At 41.2% G+C, this 18,310-nt stretch overlaps 1 protein-coding gene across 2 annotated transcripts in view; it reads left to right on the forward strand.

Annotated features, from left to right (window-relative positions):
- Positions 1-17,318, forward strand: part of ATP2A2 (ATPase sarcoplasmic/endoplasmic reticulum Ca2+ transporting 2) — a 69,977-nt gene extending 52,659 nt beyond the window's left edge. The window contains exons 9-21 of one of the 2 annotated variants that reach the window (XM_061603381.1): positions 180-268; positions 1,708-1,810; positions 2,776-2,907; positions 3,023-3,145; positions 3,390-3,608; positions 4,132-4,467; positions 4,761-4,981; positions 5,436-5,638; positions 6,395-6,480; positions 6,841-6,974; positions 7,847-7,964; positions 8,090-8,210; positions 16,452-17,318. In XM_061603381.1, the coding sequence (XP_061459365.1) occupies positions 180-268; positions 1,708-1,810; positions 2,776-2,907; positions 3,023-3,145; positions 3,390-3,608; positions 4,132-4,467; positions 4,761-4,981; positions 5,436-5,638; positions 6,395-6,480; positions 6,841-6,974; positions 7,847-7,964; positions 8,090-8,210; positions 16,452-16,465 (1,899 nt within the window). In that variant the 3' untranslated portion in view covers positions 16,466-17,318. Of the gene's footprint in view, positions 1-179; positions 269-1,707; positions 1,811-2,775; positions 2,908-3,022; positions 3,146-3,389; positions 3,609-4,131; positions 4,468-4,760; positions 4,982-5,435; positions 5,639-6,394; positions 6,481-6,840; positions 6,975-7,846; positions 7,965-8,089; positions 9,996-16,451 lie in introns of those variants that run through there. The other variant, XM_061603380.1, reaches the window with a different exon arrangement.
- Positions 17,319-18,310: the final 992 nt, after the last annotated feature.

The raw sequence follows: 18,310 nt of genomic DNA on the forward strand, positions 1-18,310 counted from the left end.
ATCTTGTATTTTGTGTACATTATCTGATTTAAAAGGTACTGCTTGGTATCCTCTTAAGGTTAAATGTTATAATTCTTGATGCCACTGACAGAAGTGCAAGAAGCATTTTATATCTTGACATTTAAGTTTTACATTTCTTCAGTTGGTTTACTCTGTCTGTACACTTGTCTGTCTTACAGATGTTCATTGTGGACCGAGTGGAAGGGGATGGCTGTTCTCTGAATGAATTTACAGTGACTGGCTCAACATATGCTCCCATGGGAGAAGTGTAAGCTTCATTCTTGCCAGCTGAACCAGTTTTAGGTCTGGCTGTGTGTGCGTAGCAGCACTTAGGTCTAGAATTTAACAGCCTGAAAGAAAGGTGGATAATATAAAGTGGTACTGAAGTGCAACCTCTTCATTTGTAGATTACCAATTTAAACCTTATCTTTTGGAATAGTTACTCTCCTGGGGAAACTGGAAGCTTTCCTCAAGGTTTAAGATAAATTCTCAATATCTGGTTGTCTATTGCAGGGAAGAATGTGATGGGTCTGACCTAGTATGCTTGCTTGCTTGCTTTCAGCTCTGAGCGTTACAAATATAATCCAAATCCGCCCTCAGAATTGATCTTTGTCCTATAGTACATCTCTTATGTGCCCTATTTGTCATGATGATCACTCTTATGCAGGCTTGTATTTAAGCATTTGCCTGGTAGCTGTAGAGAATAAGGAATTGCATGAGTAATTGGGCTGGCAGAGGAGGGCTTGAGTTCTCTGTTCCTCCTCATAAGGAGCTCCCCCATCTCTTTTCTGTCAACTCCCAGCAGACTAGTTAAATATTTTTTGCAGGCTAAATTATTTACAAGAATGCCATCTTCTCACTCCTTCACGCCTTAATTTCTCCAAATCTTTCATTGTGTTGGAGTGAATTGCTGAATGTTTTTGAATCTGTATATCATATTGCTACCTCTCTTATGTGGCAATTTTCTTTCCATATAAAGAAATGTACACGCAAATGCCTTTCCAGGTCTTCATAGTTTCAAATAATGGTACAGATTGTTAATGCTGAGATGATGACTGAAAAAAGCATAACATCTGTCATCATTCCCTAGTTGATGTCTTTGTTTACATAGAGCCCTTGAGAAGGAGCACATAAGATGAAGTACTCATAGATGCTTCAGCAAAGTTAATTTCTCCCAGTTAGAAAGTAAATTGGTTAAATCTTTATAGTCATTGATAACAAAGTTTTGATGTGAAAGGATCCCATGATGGCCCCTGCTAACTGTTTTCTGCGTAATAGTAATCTAGATTGCCCTTGAACAAAATTCCACAAAAGTGTAATTATTTGTCCCATCTTAAAGAACACAGCACACTTGTCTCATTGACCATAGTTTGTTTTTTTATTTGAGTGGGCAAGAAGGAATTCTTGATCAGGACAGAGAACCGAGTTTCCAAAGACCGGTGTGCCTACCTGTAATAGTGGGTTCTGCCCCGCCTTTTATCTCATAAAAATAATCTAGCGTACAATGGCCATGCCCATTCATGTCAATAGGATCTGTGTAGCCCAAGCCAGGCAGTTGAGTGCTTTCTGGGTTTCAGAGGAGGAGGCATGAGAGTAATGCTTGCAGGCAAGAGAGGGAAGGATCTGAGCCAGTGGTTGAGATTCTGCATAAGCATCACGCGGGAAAGCCTCACCATTCATTTTTCTCTGGAATATTTTTCTTGACAGGCATAAAGATGACAAACTTGTCAAATGCTGTCAGTACGATGGTCTTATCGAATTGGCAACTATCTGTGCCCTTTGCAACGATTCTTCTCTGGATTTCAATGAGGTAAGCAACTCTGTCCAGTTCAAGAGAATGGTTGCTCTTGCACTCCTTCATTAGAAAGGGCAGTGACTGCAACACTCATGTCAAGGTACATCCCTCACATCCTCTTCACATGAGAGTGCTATTGGTTCAAAGGAGATGCTGTTCCTGAAAAGTGCGTGTGTTTAGTTATTTATGCACCCCTTTTCTGGCAGTTGTGTCTAAAATGACTCGACTTAGTAATTGAGAACAAATAAGTCATAGAGATACATAACAAATGAAGTAACAAAAATATATAACAAATACAAACCCGAAAGCATGATCACTATACAAAAGGCATCAAGGCAGAACACTGCCTTACATACTGTGGGTTTTTTAAAAAAATTATGTAAATCTTTTACCTGTAGTTTAATTTTTTATTAACTGTAAGTCAGTTTGAGTGCACACATTTGTGCAAAAAATAGACTAACATAATAAAGAAATATTTAATAAATAAATTCCTTTCTGGGGATGTCTGTTTATTTTATTTAAGTGGTTTGGTTGGTACAACAGAAATGGATGTTTTTCTGATAGATGCATGTCTGATACATGCAAGTGTGCACAATAAGGCTAGTGTAGATATCTGCTATCAAAATAATCCTATGGAAAGCAATTGCATCAGTTGCTTTTTTCATGATCTGGGGAACATATCTTAACTTGGCACTGGAGAGCCGAGGTGCTTTATAAAATATAATTGTTCATTTTTAAAAATGATTAAAATTAAACGTGCATACAAGGGACCTAGTGAAGGGAGTTCATGTGTTGGAAAAGGAAGTAAGAATTTGTATAAAAATAATTTTAAGAAAATGCATAAACTGATTTTGTTTACAAACCCTGATCTTGTTTTTATCTTGAGAAAGAATTTGTGGATGTCTGTTAACAAGACTCCCAAATATGTGATTGTTAAGCAACCTGTGATCTTGATTAATGGTAATATTTGTTTTTTAAAGGCTAAAGGAGTGTATGAGAAGGTTGGTGAAGCTACGGAGACTGCCCTCACATGTCTGGTTGAAAAGATGAATGTGTTTGACACAGAGTTGAAAGGACTGTCCAGAATTGAACGAGCGAACGCTTGCAACTCGGTCAGTACGTCTGAAATGCTTCATAACAGAGAACCCCGTGAAATCGTTCTCCTGTCATGCAAGTTCAGTGCAATGCATTTCTGACTTCCCTGTCCCTCCCACTTTCTTTTTGCAGGTGATAAAGCAACTCATGAGGAAAGAATTCACCCTTGAATTCTCAAGGGATAGGAAATCCATGTCAGTGTACTGCACTCCAAACAAGCCCAGCCGGACAGCCATGAGCAAGATGTTTGTTAAGGCAAGTGCGCTTTATGGAAGGAGGCATTTGTAATTAGCTGCAAGGCAGCATGACTCTTTATGTTGTGCCAAAACAAATTTACAGTGGAGTCGCAAAAAAAAAAAATTGATGCTGAATAGTATTTTGACTCCTGCTGTGAGTTGCTTTATTGATTTATTTAGCCCTTAATGGTTCTGTGATGGGAAGGCAAATGCTTCTGATCTTGCTTACAAGGCCAATCAGTTTCTATCTTGTGCTCCTGCAGGGTGCCCCTGAAGGGGTAATTGACAGATGTACGCATGTCCGTGTTGGAAGCATCAAAGTGCCAATGACGTCAGGAATTAAGCAGAAGATCATGAGCGTCATCCGAGAGTGGGGCACTGGCAGAGATACTCTGCGTTGCCTGGCTTTGGCAACACATGACAATCCACCAAGAAGGGAAGACATGAAGTTAGAGGATTCTGCCAGTTTCATTACTTATGAGGTTGGTTTAGTATCCAGTTGTTGCTTTCATTATCTGGAGCTCGTGGAGGATGGCTGAAGGTTCCTAAAACAAAGCAGGTCTGTGTTTGGATGGCAGCTGCAAGTGAGCCCCTTTGAGCTCCTTGGAGGGAGAGTAGGATGCAGCGAAGGTTGGTTTGTAGCATTTTGTGTCCCCATCCTTATCCCACGGTAACTTGTGTGTTTATCTCTAGACATCCTGGGTCATGTTTATGCCCTTGCGTCTCAGAGATATGGGTTCAAGTCTCGTTGATCCTCAGCTTTATGGAGTTACCTAGGGCTATCGAGCCTTCATTCCTTAGCTATAAAATGGAAGCTGTAGTGACTGACCTTGGATTGTTGGGAATTAAAACTTAAAAGCATGTTGTTGTTGTCGTTAAGCAGTAATGGTATAACAATTGCATCCTCTATATGTTCTGTTCAGCAACTTAAGAACGTATGAATCAGTTCTTACTTTTTTACTTGGAAAATCTTAATTCTTACTGGGGGGTTTATTCTTGTTTCAGACCAACTTGACATTTGTTGGTTGCGTGGGAATGCTGGATCCCCCACGAATTGAAGTGGCTTCATCCATAAAGTTATGCCGGCACGCTGGCATCCGTGTGATTATGATAACTGGGGATAACAAGGGGACTGCGGTGGCTATCTGTCGTCGTATTGGCATCTTTGGGGAAGAGGAGGATGTCACCACAAAAGCCTTTACTGGCCGTGAATTTGACGAACTTTCCCCAGCTGCCCAGAGAGATGCTTGCCTCACCGCCCGCTGCTTTGCCCGTGTGGAGCCTTCCCACAAGTCTAAGATTGTTGAGTTTCTCCAGTCATTTGATGACATCACAGCAATGGTAAGTATGTAAGGGGGATAATAGGTAGGTGGCAACTTCTTTTGTGTAGAAATAAAACTGTGTATTGGTTTGGGGAGGGGTCTTTTGGCACTTTCATTTTACTGACATTCTGTCTCGCAGCATGAAGATGCAGAATAGAATACCCAAGTCTTTTTCTTATTGTGCTGCCCAGTTCTCAGATGAACCTTAAGGGTTACCTTTGCCAACCTCCACAAACTTGAAGCTAGGGAGCTCCACTGTACCCTGACACAGTGGCATGTGTGGGTGCTCATTTCTCAAACTTTCTGTTTCAGACAGGAGATGGTGTAAATGATGCCCCAGCGCTGAAGAAAGCAGAGATTGGCATTGCTATGGGGTCGGGCACTGCTGTGGCAAAGACAGCTTCAGAAATGGTGCTGGCTGATGACAACTTCTCAACCATCGTAGCAGCTGTAGAAGAGGGCCGTGCAATCTATAACAACATGAAACAATTCATTCGCTACCTCATCTCCTCCAATGTTGGAGAGGTTGTTTGGTAGGTGTACCAAGCAGTTGCAGGTCCTCTCAAGAACTGCACAAGTGAACTTTGCTGTCATAAATCAAGCATCCAGGACAGATTCAGTCCAAAGGTGTCTATTGGGTGGCTTAACAAATCTTTCCTGTTCTCCTTCCGAATGAGAGAAAATGACAGAGGATGGGTTGAGGGGGAAGTATTCTTCATTTCTGCTATTTTGTGTAATGAAAGGGCGGCTTGCTGTTATCAAGAACAGTTGTCCACCCTCAGATGCAGCACTCAAGTGCTCCTTTTCATACGTAATTTGCATAGGACTATCTGAGTTGCCAAATAGCATCAAGAGCCAGAGGGCTATAGCTGATTTGAGAACTTGATTCTTGATAGTTGTAGCCTATACTTGCCTAAGTATAATTTATGTATTAACATTTTCAAAATGGCTAATGTTGCCTGTGCTTTTTCCTTTCTTGTTTGACAGTATCTTCCTGACTGCTGCTTTGGGTTTCCCTGAAGCTTTAATCCCTGTCCAGCTGTTGTGGGTAAACCTGGTGACTGATGGGCTCCCTGCCACTGCTCTGGGCTTCAACCCTCCTGATCTGGACATCATGAACAAACCGCCTCGTAATCCTAAAGAGCCCTTGATCTCTGGGTGGCTCTTCTTCCGTTACTTGGCAATTGGATGTGAGTGTTCATTTTGGCTTTGGCTCTGAACTCCTGGATTAGCGCAGAGCTCTCTGCTCTCTCCTTCCCTCATTTCCAGTATCTCTCTGTTCCCTTCCTTTTCCCCTCTTGGCTCTTGCCCAAAAGACAGCAGCAGGAAATGAGCTGGTCCACACTGGAAGTTGGTAGAATGGTAGAAGTTTAGCATAAGGATACCAGGAACTTCTTGTCACATGCTGTTGCTGCATCCTTTTTTCTTCACCTTCCCTTTCTCTGCCAACTGCTAATCTGAGCACAGCAGGAATGCAAAGTGCTACTTTGACAGTGGCACCACCAGACTAATCTAGTTCTGAAGACTCCATTTAAACTGAGCACCCTAAACGTTTTTGAGCCAGTATTGCTTTGGATTGAATAATCTCCTACAAGAACGACTGTGTAAAAGAATTTGCACCTTTAAAAGAGTTACTTCAGTTAAGGCAGATTTTCAGTGGGAAAGCGCAGAAGTATCTCTCACAAAGCTCTTGCTCCGTTCATTATGCCCAGCCGCAGCCCTTGGTCTGTTTTTAAATGAGAGATGTGAATGTTGGAAAGAATCCAGTTGTGGTGACTTGGCAATCAAGATAGAAGCATGAATCGTAATTTCAGGAAATGGGTAAAGGGTTACACAGTAACCTATTGTACAGAGGAGAGGAAGTTCAGGTGAGGTGAGCAAGCAATACAGTTGCCCTATTGTTCAGCCTACAGAGAACTAACACGCTTCCCCCCTTCCCCTTTAAGGCTATGTTGGAGCTGCTACGGTGGGAGCTGCGGCTTGGTGGTTTATTGCTGCTGATGGTGGCCCAAGAATTACCTACTACCAGTTGGTATGATTTTTCCTTCTGAAATGTCAATGTTAAAAACATGGTTAACATCTTCGGAACAATACTTACATTTTTCATCATGCAGTTTTCTAATTGTAGCATGTAAGTTGCAGATGTCTTTATTAAACGATCACTAGTTTTTATCTGTTGCAAGATCTTACAAACATCAAAAAAACTAATTCCTACTTAACATTAAAAATCAGATTAGAGTGCTTAGGAAAAGCTTTGGTTCTTTCAACTTTATAGCTGTACTTTTTTATAATGTTAGCACAAGAGTGTGTTGATGAATTTATGGGGGGGGGGAGGGAGCAGTGATGTAAAGAGCATACCTAGACTAATTGGCATTTATGTTGCATCTTCCAGAGCCATTTCTTGCAGTGCAAAGATGACAATCCAGAGTTTGAAGGTGTTGACTGTGTGGTCTTTGAGTCTCCATACCCTATGACGATGGCCCTTTCTGTCTTGGTCACTATAGAGATGTGTAATGCTCTCAACAGGTTGGTGTACCTGAAACGGAAAATGAAAGCCTGCCTTGATTGCTTTTATACACCATGTATCATGGATGCAGAGATGTGCTCTAGATTTCATCATGTTGAATGAGGAACTTGCCTTGACTTCAGAAGTGATTTGGGGGATTCAGATATTTTTGCTTGTTAATTAAAATTATTTAAATTCATGAAGGAGATGTTTAGAAGATGGGCAGAAGAGGCAGATTACCAGAGGCTGAAAAGAAATCTTCCCTTGCTTGAGCTTCACAAGTGCATCTGCCTCAGTACTGTCAGAAGCATTGCAAAGTTCTACAGGCCTGACCAAGTGTAGTAATTAGGTGCAGCTGGGTTAAAGGTTTTTACAGAACATATTTAGGGAACTACAACTGAGCCTTTTGCTAAAGAGATGTTGATGGCCCATGGCCACTGAAAGGAATAATATTTGAGCCAAATCCAGCAAAACTGAGTAGAGGTTCCTGTGGCTTCTGGCGTTATGCTATTGTATGTGCATGCTCTTGGTATCATGGCAGCCAGAAGAATCCACTACAAGGATTTTAAAACCTCACAGGAGGGGAAAGGGAGAGGGGCAGAAATGAGAACTGGTGAAGTGTAGCAGCTTTGCACAGGAGCTGCAAGTCCTGGGTCAAATCACATTTAACATGGCCTTTAGGCAAGCTGCTTTCCCCTCATTCCATCTACAATACACAAAATAATGTTTTACAGGGGTGATTGTCAGGATTGCAGAGATAATATGGAAAAGATGATTTAAGCACTGCAAAATTGTGCTTAGTAGTCCTGTATGCTTTTTGTTGGCTGCCTTTTGAGGGACAGAGCAATAGTGAACTGTGAAGCTTTATATATCCTCTCTCTTTCTCTCTCAGCTTGTCAGAGAACCAGTCTTTGCTGCGGATGCCTCCATGGGAGAATGTCTGGCTGCTGGGTTCCATTTGCTTGTCCATGTCTCTTCACTTCCTCATCCTTTCTGTGGAGCCACTGCCAGTAAGTTTGCATAGCTCATATCTAGGGACCAGTCTTGAGCCAAAGAAGAAAAGCTTTTCACCATACTTGCCTCTAGCTCATCAAAAGGCTTCAACAATAATCCTCTCTCTTGTCTTGTTCCCCAGCTGATCTTCCAAATCACACCTCTGAATGTGACACAGTGGCTGATGGTGTTGAAAATCTCGCTGCCCGTCATCCTGCTGGATGAGACACTTAAATTTGTGGCGCGTAACTACCTAGAGCCTGGTAAAGATAGTGTGCCACCTGCCACAAAGCTATGCTCTTTGTCTGCATGCACCGAAGGGATTTCCTGGCCGTTCGTGCTCATTACCTTACCCTTGGTTATCTGGCTGTATAGCACAGACACTAACTTTAGTGACATGTTCTTGTCTTGACCTGAAGTGATAACAGTTTGACAGAGAGATGTTTAACTTAATCAATTTTTTTATTGTTTAAAGCAATTGTCTTATTCTGCTGAATTTTCACATGAACATAAATGCCGGTGACTGAGGTTCCATATTATACAACCTGCTGTCCTCTGGGTATTTGGGACTACAATTCCCATCAGCCCTAGCTGCTGCAGCTGTGCTATCTGGGGCGGATGGAAGGTAGTCCCAAACATCTGAAGGGCACCAAGTTGGGGAAGGCTGGTCTAGACCTTTTGGGTTTTTCTTTTTTTTCCCTGACTCCAGTGGGGGAGTAGTATTCTCCCCCCCCTTTTATACACAACTAGGGTGTCCATTGAAATGTACAGAGAAATTAACACTATTTTATGCAAATATTTTTTGTAGAGGAGAAGCATGTACAGTGTTCTGTTTAATAGTCAACTCATCCTTGTAAAAACAAACAAAAACGTGTTTTGCGGGGGCAGTGCCAGTGGACACTATATTGAGCAAACTGTAATTGGTAGCAGATTTTAGGGAATGAATGTTTTTGTGTGTGTTTTTCTTAAACTAAAAGCATGCAACTGTTTGTGTCTTCTGCATGGTCATCTAATCTTAATTTGCCATTCCGCTGGTTTTTTTCTGCACTGGGCAGACTTATCCTGCTACCTCAGTATCTTTTCTCCCTCTCCTCCCCCAACATTTTTTGCCCTTTCCAATATTTTTAAATTCCAGCTAAATCTTGTTTACGCCTGTCTTTGAGAGAGGTATGCCTGTCTGTGCTGGTGCAGAAAATACCATTCCAGGGGCAGCCTGTTGCTGTTTTTACCCCTATCCCTCCCCAACACATGTAGATTTTCTTTTTAAAAAAATTTAATTATTTATTTAAATATCTTATGTATTTTTATTGTAACAGCATTTTCACCAGCATTGCCCAGTTGGGGAGGGTGGGGGAGGAGCAGAAGAGGTAAAAGGCTACCAGGATAGACTTCAACAAGGAAAAAAGAATAAATGAATAAACTTTTTTAAAATTGAGAAAATTCTGTTTTTCATTTCCTTCATACCTCAGAGGCTGTTCTGTTTTAATCAGCAAATTCCATGTGTTAAGGTTTTTTTGTCCATTTTTTTGTAATGCGGCATTTATAATGGGACCTGAAAACAAACAACTCACATTTGCACAGGTGGAGTTTTCGCTGGGTTTTTGTTCGGTCTCTTAACTATCAGTGCCACATCTTGGGATATCGTCTGCTGGCCACATCTTACCCTGAAGTGGCAAAGTAACAAATTGTGTGTGTGTGCGTGTATGTTATGTGTGTTTTTGTAAAATCTGTAAATACCACATGACCAAATGAACATATTGTATAGTACTATTTTTATTTTTAATGTGGCACTAACCACCATCATTCTATTGCGGATAAATGTTAGCGCATGTCGTGTTTTTCCCTCCAAATTGAGTCCTGTACCAACAATGTGTAAGTTCATTAACAGTCCTAACTGTGTGGTGTTTCTCTCCAATGCCTTCCAACATTCATCGACCGAAGTGAGTATCTCTCTTCCATTTCACCATTCCAGTGGTGATGTGCTGTGTTAAAAAAAAGATAGCATATGCTGTATACATGTCAAAGAATAAATGCTAATTTTTCCTTCATTCCATGCTGCGTTTTGTCAGATATTCTGCTGTGCTACATTATTATCACCACTCTTCACATTCTGCATCCAGTATCGTAAAGCCCAGATGACCTGAAGCACAAGCACATTTTGCAGCCCCAGTTTCTCCCTGCTTAAATCTGCAGAGCTAAACTAGCAAGAGCAATGCCCTGAGACTCTTGGAAAATTGCAGGATTCCCCCCGCATGACACTCAACTCCTCCAGAATGACTAGGATGCAGTGACTGCTTTTTCAGAGCCGCCAGTCATACATACTCTCTTTCCCACACCTCAACAATGATAGAGGTCCTTGGACACCAGTCCCATGTAGCTCATTGCATCCTGTACTTCGATGCTCTTGGACGGCTTTTCTGTTTTGCTGTAAAGGTAACAAGTGTTAATTTCAGAAGGTCATGGCTTTTTCAGTTACATTATCTCAGGTATCTCTGTAACAGGACCAATTTCTTGATTTTTCTCATTGAGCGGAGACTTGCGTCTTAACACCCCACAAAGACTGCCAACGAACAGTTGGATGAACATAGCACAGCTTAGTTGCAGAGGGACTGGCAGGCACATTTTCTGTTTCACTCTTTGTTTAGAAGGTGGGTGGATTAAAGTTTGGTAATCACTTTTGTCAGTGTGTGACTAGCACTGAACAGTTTGTGGCTAAGCTCAAAATGTTCAGATGTATAAAGTGAAACCCCTCGGGAATGGAAGGTTTCACTGGTGTATAAGTGAAAGGAGGGCTTTGGGATGTACAGATGTGTAAGGAGCATAGGGGTAACCAACTTTTTTAGACAAAGTTGTTGCAAGTCATCCTAAACCTAAGACTCTAGTTCCCACTTTATCACAATGTTTTTAAGGCAGGCTCCACTCTGTGGCAGGGGTGGCTAATCTGTGGGCTACACCAGCATCTGGAGGGCCACAAAGTAGCCCCCCCTGCCATATGGGATAGGCAGGCTGAGGACTCCCACAAAGCCCTGCTCTTTGTACCACCTGTGGCACCTGCACCATAGAGTGGCCATATGCTGCCTATCGGGAGATCTCTAGCTTCCTATAGCTGCCTCTTTCTTGCTGCTCATAGAAGTGAACACGTGAAGATCCCCAAGGCTTATTAGTCTTATTTAACATCCTCAAAGTAAAAGAGTACAGGTCCCTTCCCTGAGGGGCTTGTAACCTAACTTTACAGGAAGAGGGGAGGGGAAATCAAAGCAGAGGGAAAATGTGCAGTTACATGTATTTAGGGATGATTAAACATGTGCCAAAGACATGACAAAATTTTTGAAAAATTATTTGAAGGAAGCAAGTGGGAGCATCATGCAGATCTTCTGGCAAGCAGCTCCATAAACGGCAGGAAGGGAGAAATGACAGTTGTTTTGAGGGAGCAAGGAACTTGCAGAGACGCTCTAGTAATAGCTAACCTATTTTGGAATAAGGGCAGAAAAATTCTGTATGTATGAATGCAAACGCGCACTTTCCTGCTGGATTAGACAAGTGGCCTAGTCAAGGACATTTCTCATCCAGATGAAGAGATGCCTGCATAGTTCTCTTTGCATGGCAAGGATAGGAAGCCTGTCGCCTGCCAGATGTCGGACTCCAACTCCCAACAGCCCCAGCCAGCATGGCCAATGGGATCAGGGATGATGGGAGTTGTAGTCGAACAGTATATGACACACAATGCTGGAACAGCGAAGCCAATGGTCTACCTTGCGATACAGCGGCTTCAGTGTCAGGTCACATCTGCACCAAATGTTTAAAGCACATGAATTCCCCCAAATCTTCAACACTGTAGTTTACCCCTCACAGAGCTACAATTCCCAGCACCCTTAACAAACTGCAGTTTCCAGGATTCTTTGGGGGAACAAATGTGCTTTAAATGTATGGTGTGGATTACATTAATCAGAGTTCCTTTCCCTTCCCACTATATAGATGCACACACTTTGCACTTGCAGGAAAGGGTGTTTTTTTTTGAGGGGAAGGTTGTGTTTCCAGACAGATCTGAACCCCAAACTTCCTAACTCTTGAGATAGCACCACCCACCTGTCAAAGTTGGCCGGCTGGTGTCGGTTTTGTTACTGCACAAAGAAGGACTGAACTTCCTACACATCAGCTAATGCACAGGAGTTCAGTCCTGCTTTGTGCAACTGTATCTCTACCTGCCCCACATGTGGTATCACCTATGATGTCAGATGTGGGGCAGGTGGCCATGGTTCCAGAAAAATGGCTGGCAGGCCACATTTGACCTGCAGGCTGGAGGTTCCCGTCCTCTTTTAGATATCAAACTGCAAGAGGGGAAAGTGCTGTTGCGCTCAGGTCCTGCTTGTGGGCTTTCCACAGGCATCTGGTTGGCCACTGTCAGAACAGGATGGTAGACTTAATGGGCCCCTGGCCTGACCCAGTGGCTCCTCTTATGTTCTTACGATTGCCAAAGAGCATTTACTTTCTTTCCATTTGTTTTCACAGTACAAGTGTCTTCTAAAATCAGCAAGTGACTTTTTTTTGTTTAAACTTTATGCAAACCTTCATAGCTATTCACTTTTTAAAAAATCGTCTTGAGCTGTGCTTTCCCTTAAGTTAGTGTTTAGTACTGGGGGATCCAACCTCTGTGGTGATAAAATGCAGTACAGCAGTCCTCTAGTGTCTTCCAAGGACACAGCCAACAAGAGACTTAAAAGATGAACAAGAGGAGAGGGAGAAGGGGTGGAGTACAGCATGGGCGAGGCATAGGTAAAAGAAACCCAAACCTGTCTGTCCTTGCACTTGTCTCGTTTTACCTTTTGCACTTCTTAACCATTGTTTCCCTAATCTCTGCTCATTGCATTTTTTAAAAAATCATTCAACTTGGACAGTAGAAAGATCTGCATATTTTGTCTAATACGAAACTCTGTGCGATGGGAGACAGCAATTCTGCAAAAGCCATGTTGAAAATTGCTATAGAGCATGAGGATCAAATAGGATAAGGGCTGCAGGCTGAATCACAATGAAGCTTTCCCATGGCCAAGGACATTGTTAGCTGCTATAAGAACTGGGAACAGAAATTTGCAGAAAATGTCCATATGTTAACTTAGCAATGCCTCTGGGTAAATTTAAGGTGGCTGGGTCTCAACAGGACTGTGCTTTGCATTGAGCCCAACTGCCCTGTAAGCTATTTTTTTTTTGAAGTTAAGTTTAAAGAACTGGAATGAAAAGAGCAGAAGACATGGGACTACCCCACCCCAGCGCCATCTCTGTTGCTGCTTCTCGTAAATCCCCATTAGTAGGATGCTTGTACACCAGTGGTTCTTCTTTTTTTTTTTTACAATAATTTTTATTCAAATTTTCATAAAACATACAAAACAAAATCATAAAACATTCAAAGACAAAAAACAAAACAAAACAAAAATGATTAAACAAAAAAATAAAATGTTGACTTCCCATTTGTCGCAGATCAAATCAGTTATAGGTCTACAATATATAACAATCCTGTCTCTTAAATTATATTATAAGATCACTTTCCTCCAGTAGTTATCTTAATTAATCATCAAATCTCATAAACATTACTTTATTCTTTCCACAAAAAGTCAGAGAGGTTTCAATTCTTTAAGAAATATATCTTATCAATTTTTCTCCAAATAAACATGTCGATTAATCCATCTCGTTAATAATAATAATAATCTTATTGTCATAACCATAGTCCAAATAAACATATCGATTAATCCATCTCATCAAAATCTGTTAGGTCCAATAATTTCAATAGCCATTATTCCATTATCCATATTAATTCCATCTTCCATCTTCAATAGTCCTGTTAAGTCCAGTAATTTCAGTGTCCAATCTTCCATTATCAGTATTCCATAATAATCTTGCTGTCATAGCCATAGTCATATAATAAGAGTCTGATGGGAATTTCCTCTATCCCAAATATTTTCTTGCCATCAATTCTGAATAAGTTGCTGAAATATTGTTGTAAAGTCATATCTCTGTTCTTCTTTTTTACAAAATGCACTGGCTCATCTCTTGAGAGTTTTTCCATTGTCACATGGCTGCAGTTAATTCCATAGATTTTCTCTATATCAAGCTCCATCACATCATTCCAGTCCAGAAGATTATCCAAGCCATTGATAACTTTATCTCTAATATCTTCATTAATTTCTTCAGAGAGAACGTTAAATTCCAAACAGTAGATTTTATTTCTAATATCCATAAACTCCAGATCTTTTTCCAATTCCACATTTGTTCCAATCTCCAGGGCTTGTATCTTCCCTTTATTTTTTCTTTTCTCATCTCTGATCTCATTCTCCTCTCTCACAGGATCCCCTATTTCTTTAAGCTCCTGCGTCATTTTGCTCAGTTCAATTTTCAGCTCCTTACTGCCCTGTCGCAGGGTTTGTTTCGTTATCTCAATCTCATCCATTATTTTCTGAAACATAATTACTTCCAGATTCTCAGCCACTTTCTTGATTGCCATTTTTAAAACCACGAAAACAAAACAAAAATAAAGAACCACTTCTTATTTCAGCAACAATTGAGTTAATATTCCAGGCTTGATGACATCACAGTATAAACAGAGCAGCCTGCCTTATCTCTCTATGTTCAAGAATACAAAACAAATTTAGTTCCCAGCATCAAAACAGTTAGTGGCGTCGTGAAGAAGCAGATTCGTCAAAATAAAATAGACCAAAAAGAGAATAGTCCCAGACAATATAATGTTCCTCGGAATAGAAATCCCTCTTCTGTTTATATCTTTAGAATGCACTTCCAGGACAGCTTTTTGCAATAGAAACAGAGATAAGCTGTTAATTTCGTGAATAACAGAGAAGAGTTATAGCTCACCCAGAAGTTCTTTAAAGCTGATTCATTTGACAAATCTCTTTTTGCTGCAACAATTTAAACCAAGTAAAAAAAATAATAGAAAGAAGGGTGCTTGCCTGTTAGTCCGTTTTCTCTTTGAAGAAAAGATAAACGTATCGCATTAATCAGATAGAGCTTGTTCGGAAGTCCGTCCGGCATTGCTGGCTGGACCTTTTCTCATAAATTAATGAAATCCAGTCCTCCCAACAAAAACAGGCTTTTGAGGTTGATCTCTACGTTTCTCCCTGCCCGGGAGAAATTTCATCAGTCAAAAAAAAAAATGTTCTGACTGATTTATATCTGAATAAGCTTCTTTTGAGGCGGGAGCCCGTCTCAAAAGCAGGCACAAGCGAAGTCACCCTTCCCGGAAGTCCCGCACACCAGTGGTTCTGATGATCAAGCTTTTCTGAAAGGTGGTCTCAGCAGGTGGAACTGCACTGCAGCCCTTGGTTTGTCAACCTCCCTTTTAAGATATTTGTGTATTTTGGGGGTGGGTGGGAGGATGAGATAGACCAGTAGGATATATTTCCTACTTATTGAGCCTGTTTGCTTGTCACAATTTCCAATATATCAATTGCATCCCAAACTAGTGGGATGACCTAGATAAAGGCCCTAGCAAAATACAGCTGAAATGACTAGATATTGAGAGAGTGTAAAATAAACACTGGAGAATCCAACAATGTAAAGCAGTGCTATTGCCTGGAGGAAGTCTGAAAGAGATGCTGGTTGGACTGGCAGCTGGGCTGATAAGTATGTCAGATAAGAAACACATAGACAAGTGGATGAGCATAACCATTTTTTCCCCTTTTGTTGCAAAGGTTATTGCACACTAGCAAATTGAGCAGTAGGAATTTGTTAGGGTCTGAGGGTTCCAAGAAGCTGTGGATTTCAGACCATCCAATTCTATTTCTGACCGCTGGTATGTGGCTCTTTAATTCACACAGACAAGCCATTAACGGTCAACACGTCATAAGCAGAGGGGTGTGAGCCAGCTCTTTTGGTTATTTCTCAAGAGCTTTGGGGACAGCTATTTTTTCTCTGCTCACAAAAGGTGGTCAGAGAGAAGAGCTTACAGAAGGGTTAGGAAATCTGAGGCCCTTCAGATGCTGTTGCACTACAGCTGCCTTCATCCCTGACCACTGGCCAAGCTGGCTGGGGCTGATGGGAGTTGGGAGTCCAGCAACTCAAGAGTGGCCACAGCTTCCCCTTCCCTGGCTTGCAGTGAAAGGGAAATTAGGTCCTATGATCAGCCATCACAGTAACTTTGAAGGAATTGGAGCATCTTGTGTAAGTAGAGTGTCTTCATGGCTCCCTTGTGCAACAGCTACCAAATCAACAGATTTGGCAGTTGGCTAGATTCTGATAATTGGATCCACTAACAAGTTTGCAGGGTTGGTTTGGGGTGAAGAACATCTAACTAGGTATCATTCCAGCTTTTAATTCTCTCTCATACTTTTTCAATTAACCTGTATTCTCCCATTAAAAATGAGAGGTCCAGTTCTCAGACTGTTAAAATTATTGAGCCTTTTTTTTTAAAAAAAAGAAAAGTTCTTATTAAGTCTTCTTTAGCCGTCTTTTCCACTAACGTTTTCCTTTTCTCTCTCTCTCTCTCTTTCTCTCCTTTACAGCAAAACTGGAGTAATCACTTAGTCCTAAACAAATTTTGCAGAATTGTAAGGTTAATTTTTTTGCATGCGTCTTTAGCAACGCATCTACTGAAAACATCTGCATGAGTCTTGTAAATGGAAAAAAAAACCTTTCCCTAGGGAGGGAGAAAAAAATAGAAAACTCGTGTTCCATGACGGAAGTGTGTGGTGCTCTTAAAGCTTCAGTTAATATACAGATCTACCAATGTGCAATATAGTTTTTATCTGATAAAACAGACCTCTGCAAAGAAGTTTTAGGGTTGCATGAAGACAAATCTCCCTAAACTGCTAAGCAAGAATTAAAGAATGATGATTGGCCAAGTTTTAACTCCCCCCCCTTTCTTTCCATACTTCGTTGTGTAAAATGTCATAGTTTATAAAATGTACAATATTGGATTGTAATGCATGCTTTTCAGTTGTAAGCAGCTGATAATCTTTATTGTATCTTAACATAACACTTTAAAACAGCTCTGTACAATATGCAATTCTATTTATACAGATTCATTGACAACGGTACTGTTGCTGAATGTTTAAGAAACTGTTAAACTGTCAATTCCATAACTTCAGCTTTTTTAAAATATATTGGAGTGTGCAAATAGACCTATTTTGCACTGTAATAATGTAACTTATTTAAACCTAAAGCCGTAGACACACATTGGTGCAATACACATGTTGTGATGCATTTTATCTTAACAAAAGCCTAATAATGAACCTAGTCAGTTCATGAGACAGCATGTGTGATTTTTTTTTGTTAGAAGTTGTAAATAACATTGTATGAATCAATGCTGATGGTGACAAGCATTGCACCTGCCGTCTTGGATTCGGGTAAAATAAACTTATTCTACGATACATAGTTGGTATACTGTCTGGATATACTTTTAGTTCTGCTTTAGGTACATGCAACCATCCCTGCAAGCTAATTCTAAATGTTTACTCAGAGCCTTTCTGCACATTCCACAGGTTTAAGATGGTAGAATTCTAGATGTTACCAATTCACACTGTACCAAACTAGCACCAGGGGTGTAGTCGTGCAGGGTCTTTGGGGGGGGGAGTCTTAGATCCTTTACTTTTTTAGGAGCAGGGTCCCAGAAGGGTCCCTATGTCTCCAGCATCCTACAAGCCAATCAGCATGAAAGGGGAATGTGTTAGCCACTGAGAAGAGTCTTCTAACATGCTTCCTTGTCCTTTCCTGCTGATTGGAGCCAATCAGAGTAAAAGGAGGCAAGTCAAACTCTTCTCAGTAGCTAACACTCTCCTCTGATGAACATGAAGGGACCCTGCACTGCTGAATTTGCCACTACACTACTGCCTAGCATATTGGAGAGAGTGATAGAGAACATGAACAGCCTGCTGGATCAGGCCAATGGCCCATCTAGTCTAGCATCCTGTTCTCACAGTAGCCAACCAGATGCCCCTAGGGGTAGCCCACAAGCAGGACCTGAATTCAAGAGCCCTCTCTCCACAACTGACATTCAGAGGCTTACTGCCTCCAACAGTCGAAGTAGAAGACAGCTTTGTCCTCCATAAGAAGTTTTTTTAGTAAAGCCCAGTTCCCAATTTAGTTTACTAGATATGGGGAACTTTTTACATGGGAGAATATTCAAAACGGTGAAATCTCACCTACAGCCAGAGGTGTGGAGAGTCCGGAATTCTACCCTTTTCATTCTGTGTAATGTGTAGATGGTCTCAGGGGGAAAATGCACTGGCTGAGATCCAAAAAACCAAAGGATGCTTTGAAACTGGTGTTTTTGAACAGCAAGCTGCACAGAAAATGCCTTCTGAAGCTGAAGAGTGTTGCCAAAACCCATTTGTGATCAGGCATGATGGGCCTCTGTCATTCA

This window comes from Rhineura floridana, chromosome 19, assembly GCF_030035675.1.
Source record: "Rhineura floridana isolate rRhiFlo1 chromosome 19, rRhiFlo1.hap2, whole genome shotgun sequence".
NCBI lineage: Eukaryota > Metazoa > Chordata > Lepidosauria > Squamata > Rhineuridae > Rhineura > Rhineura floridana.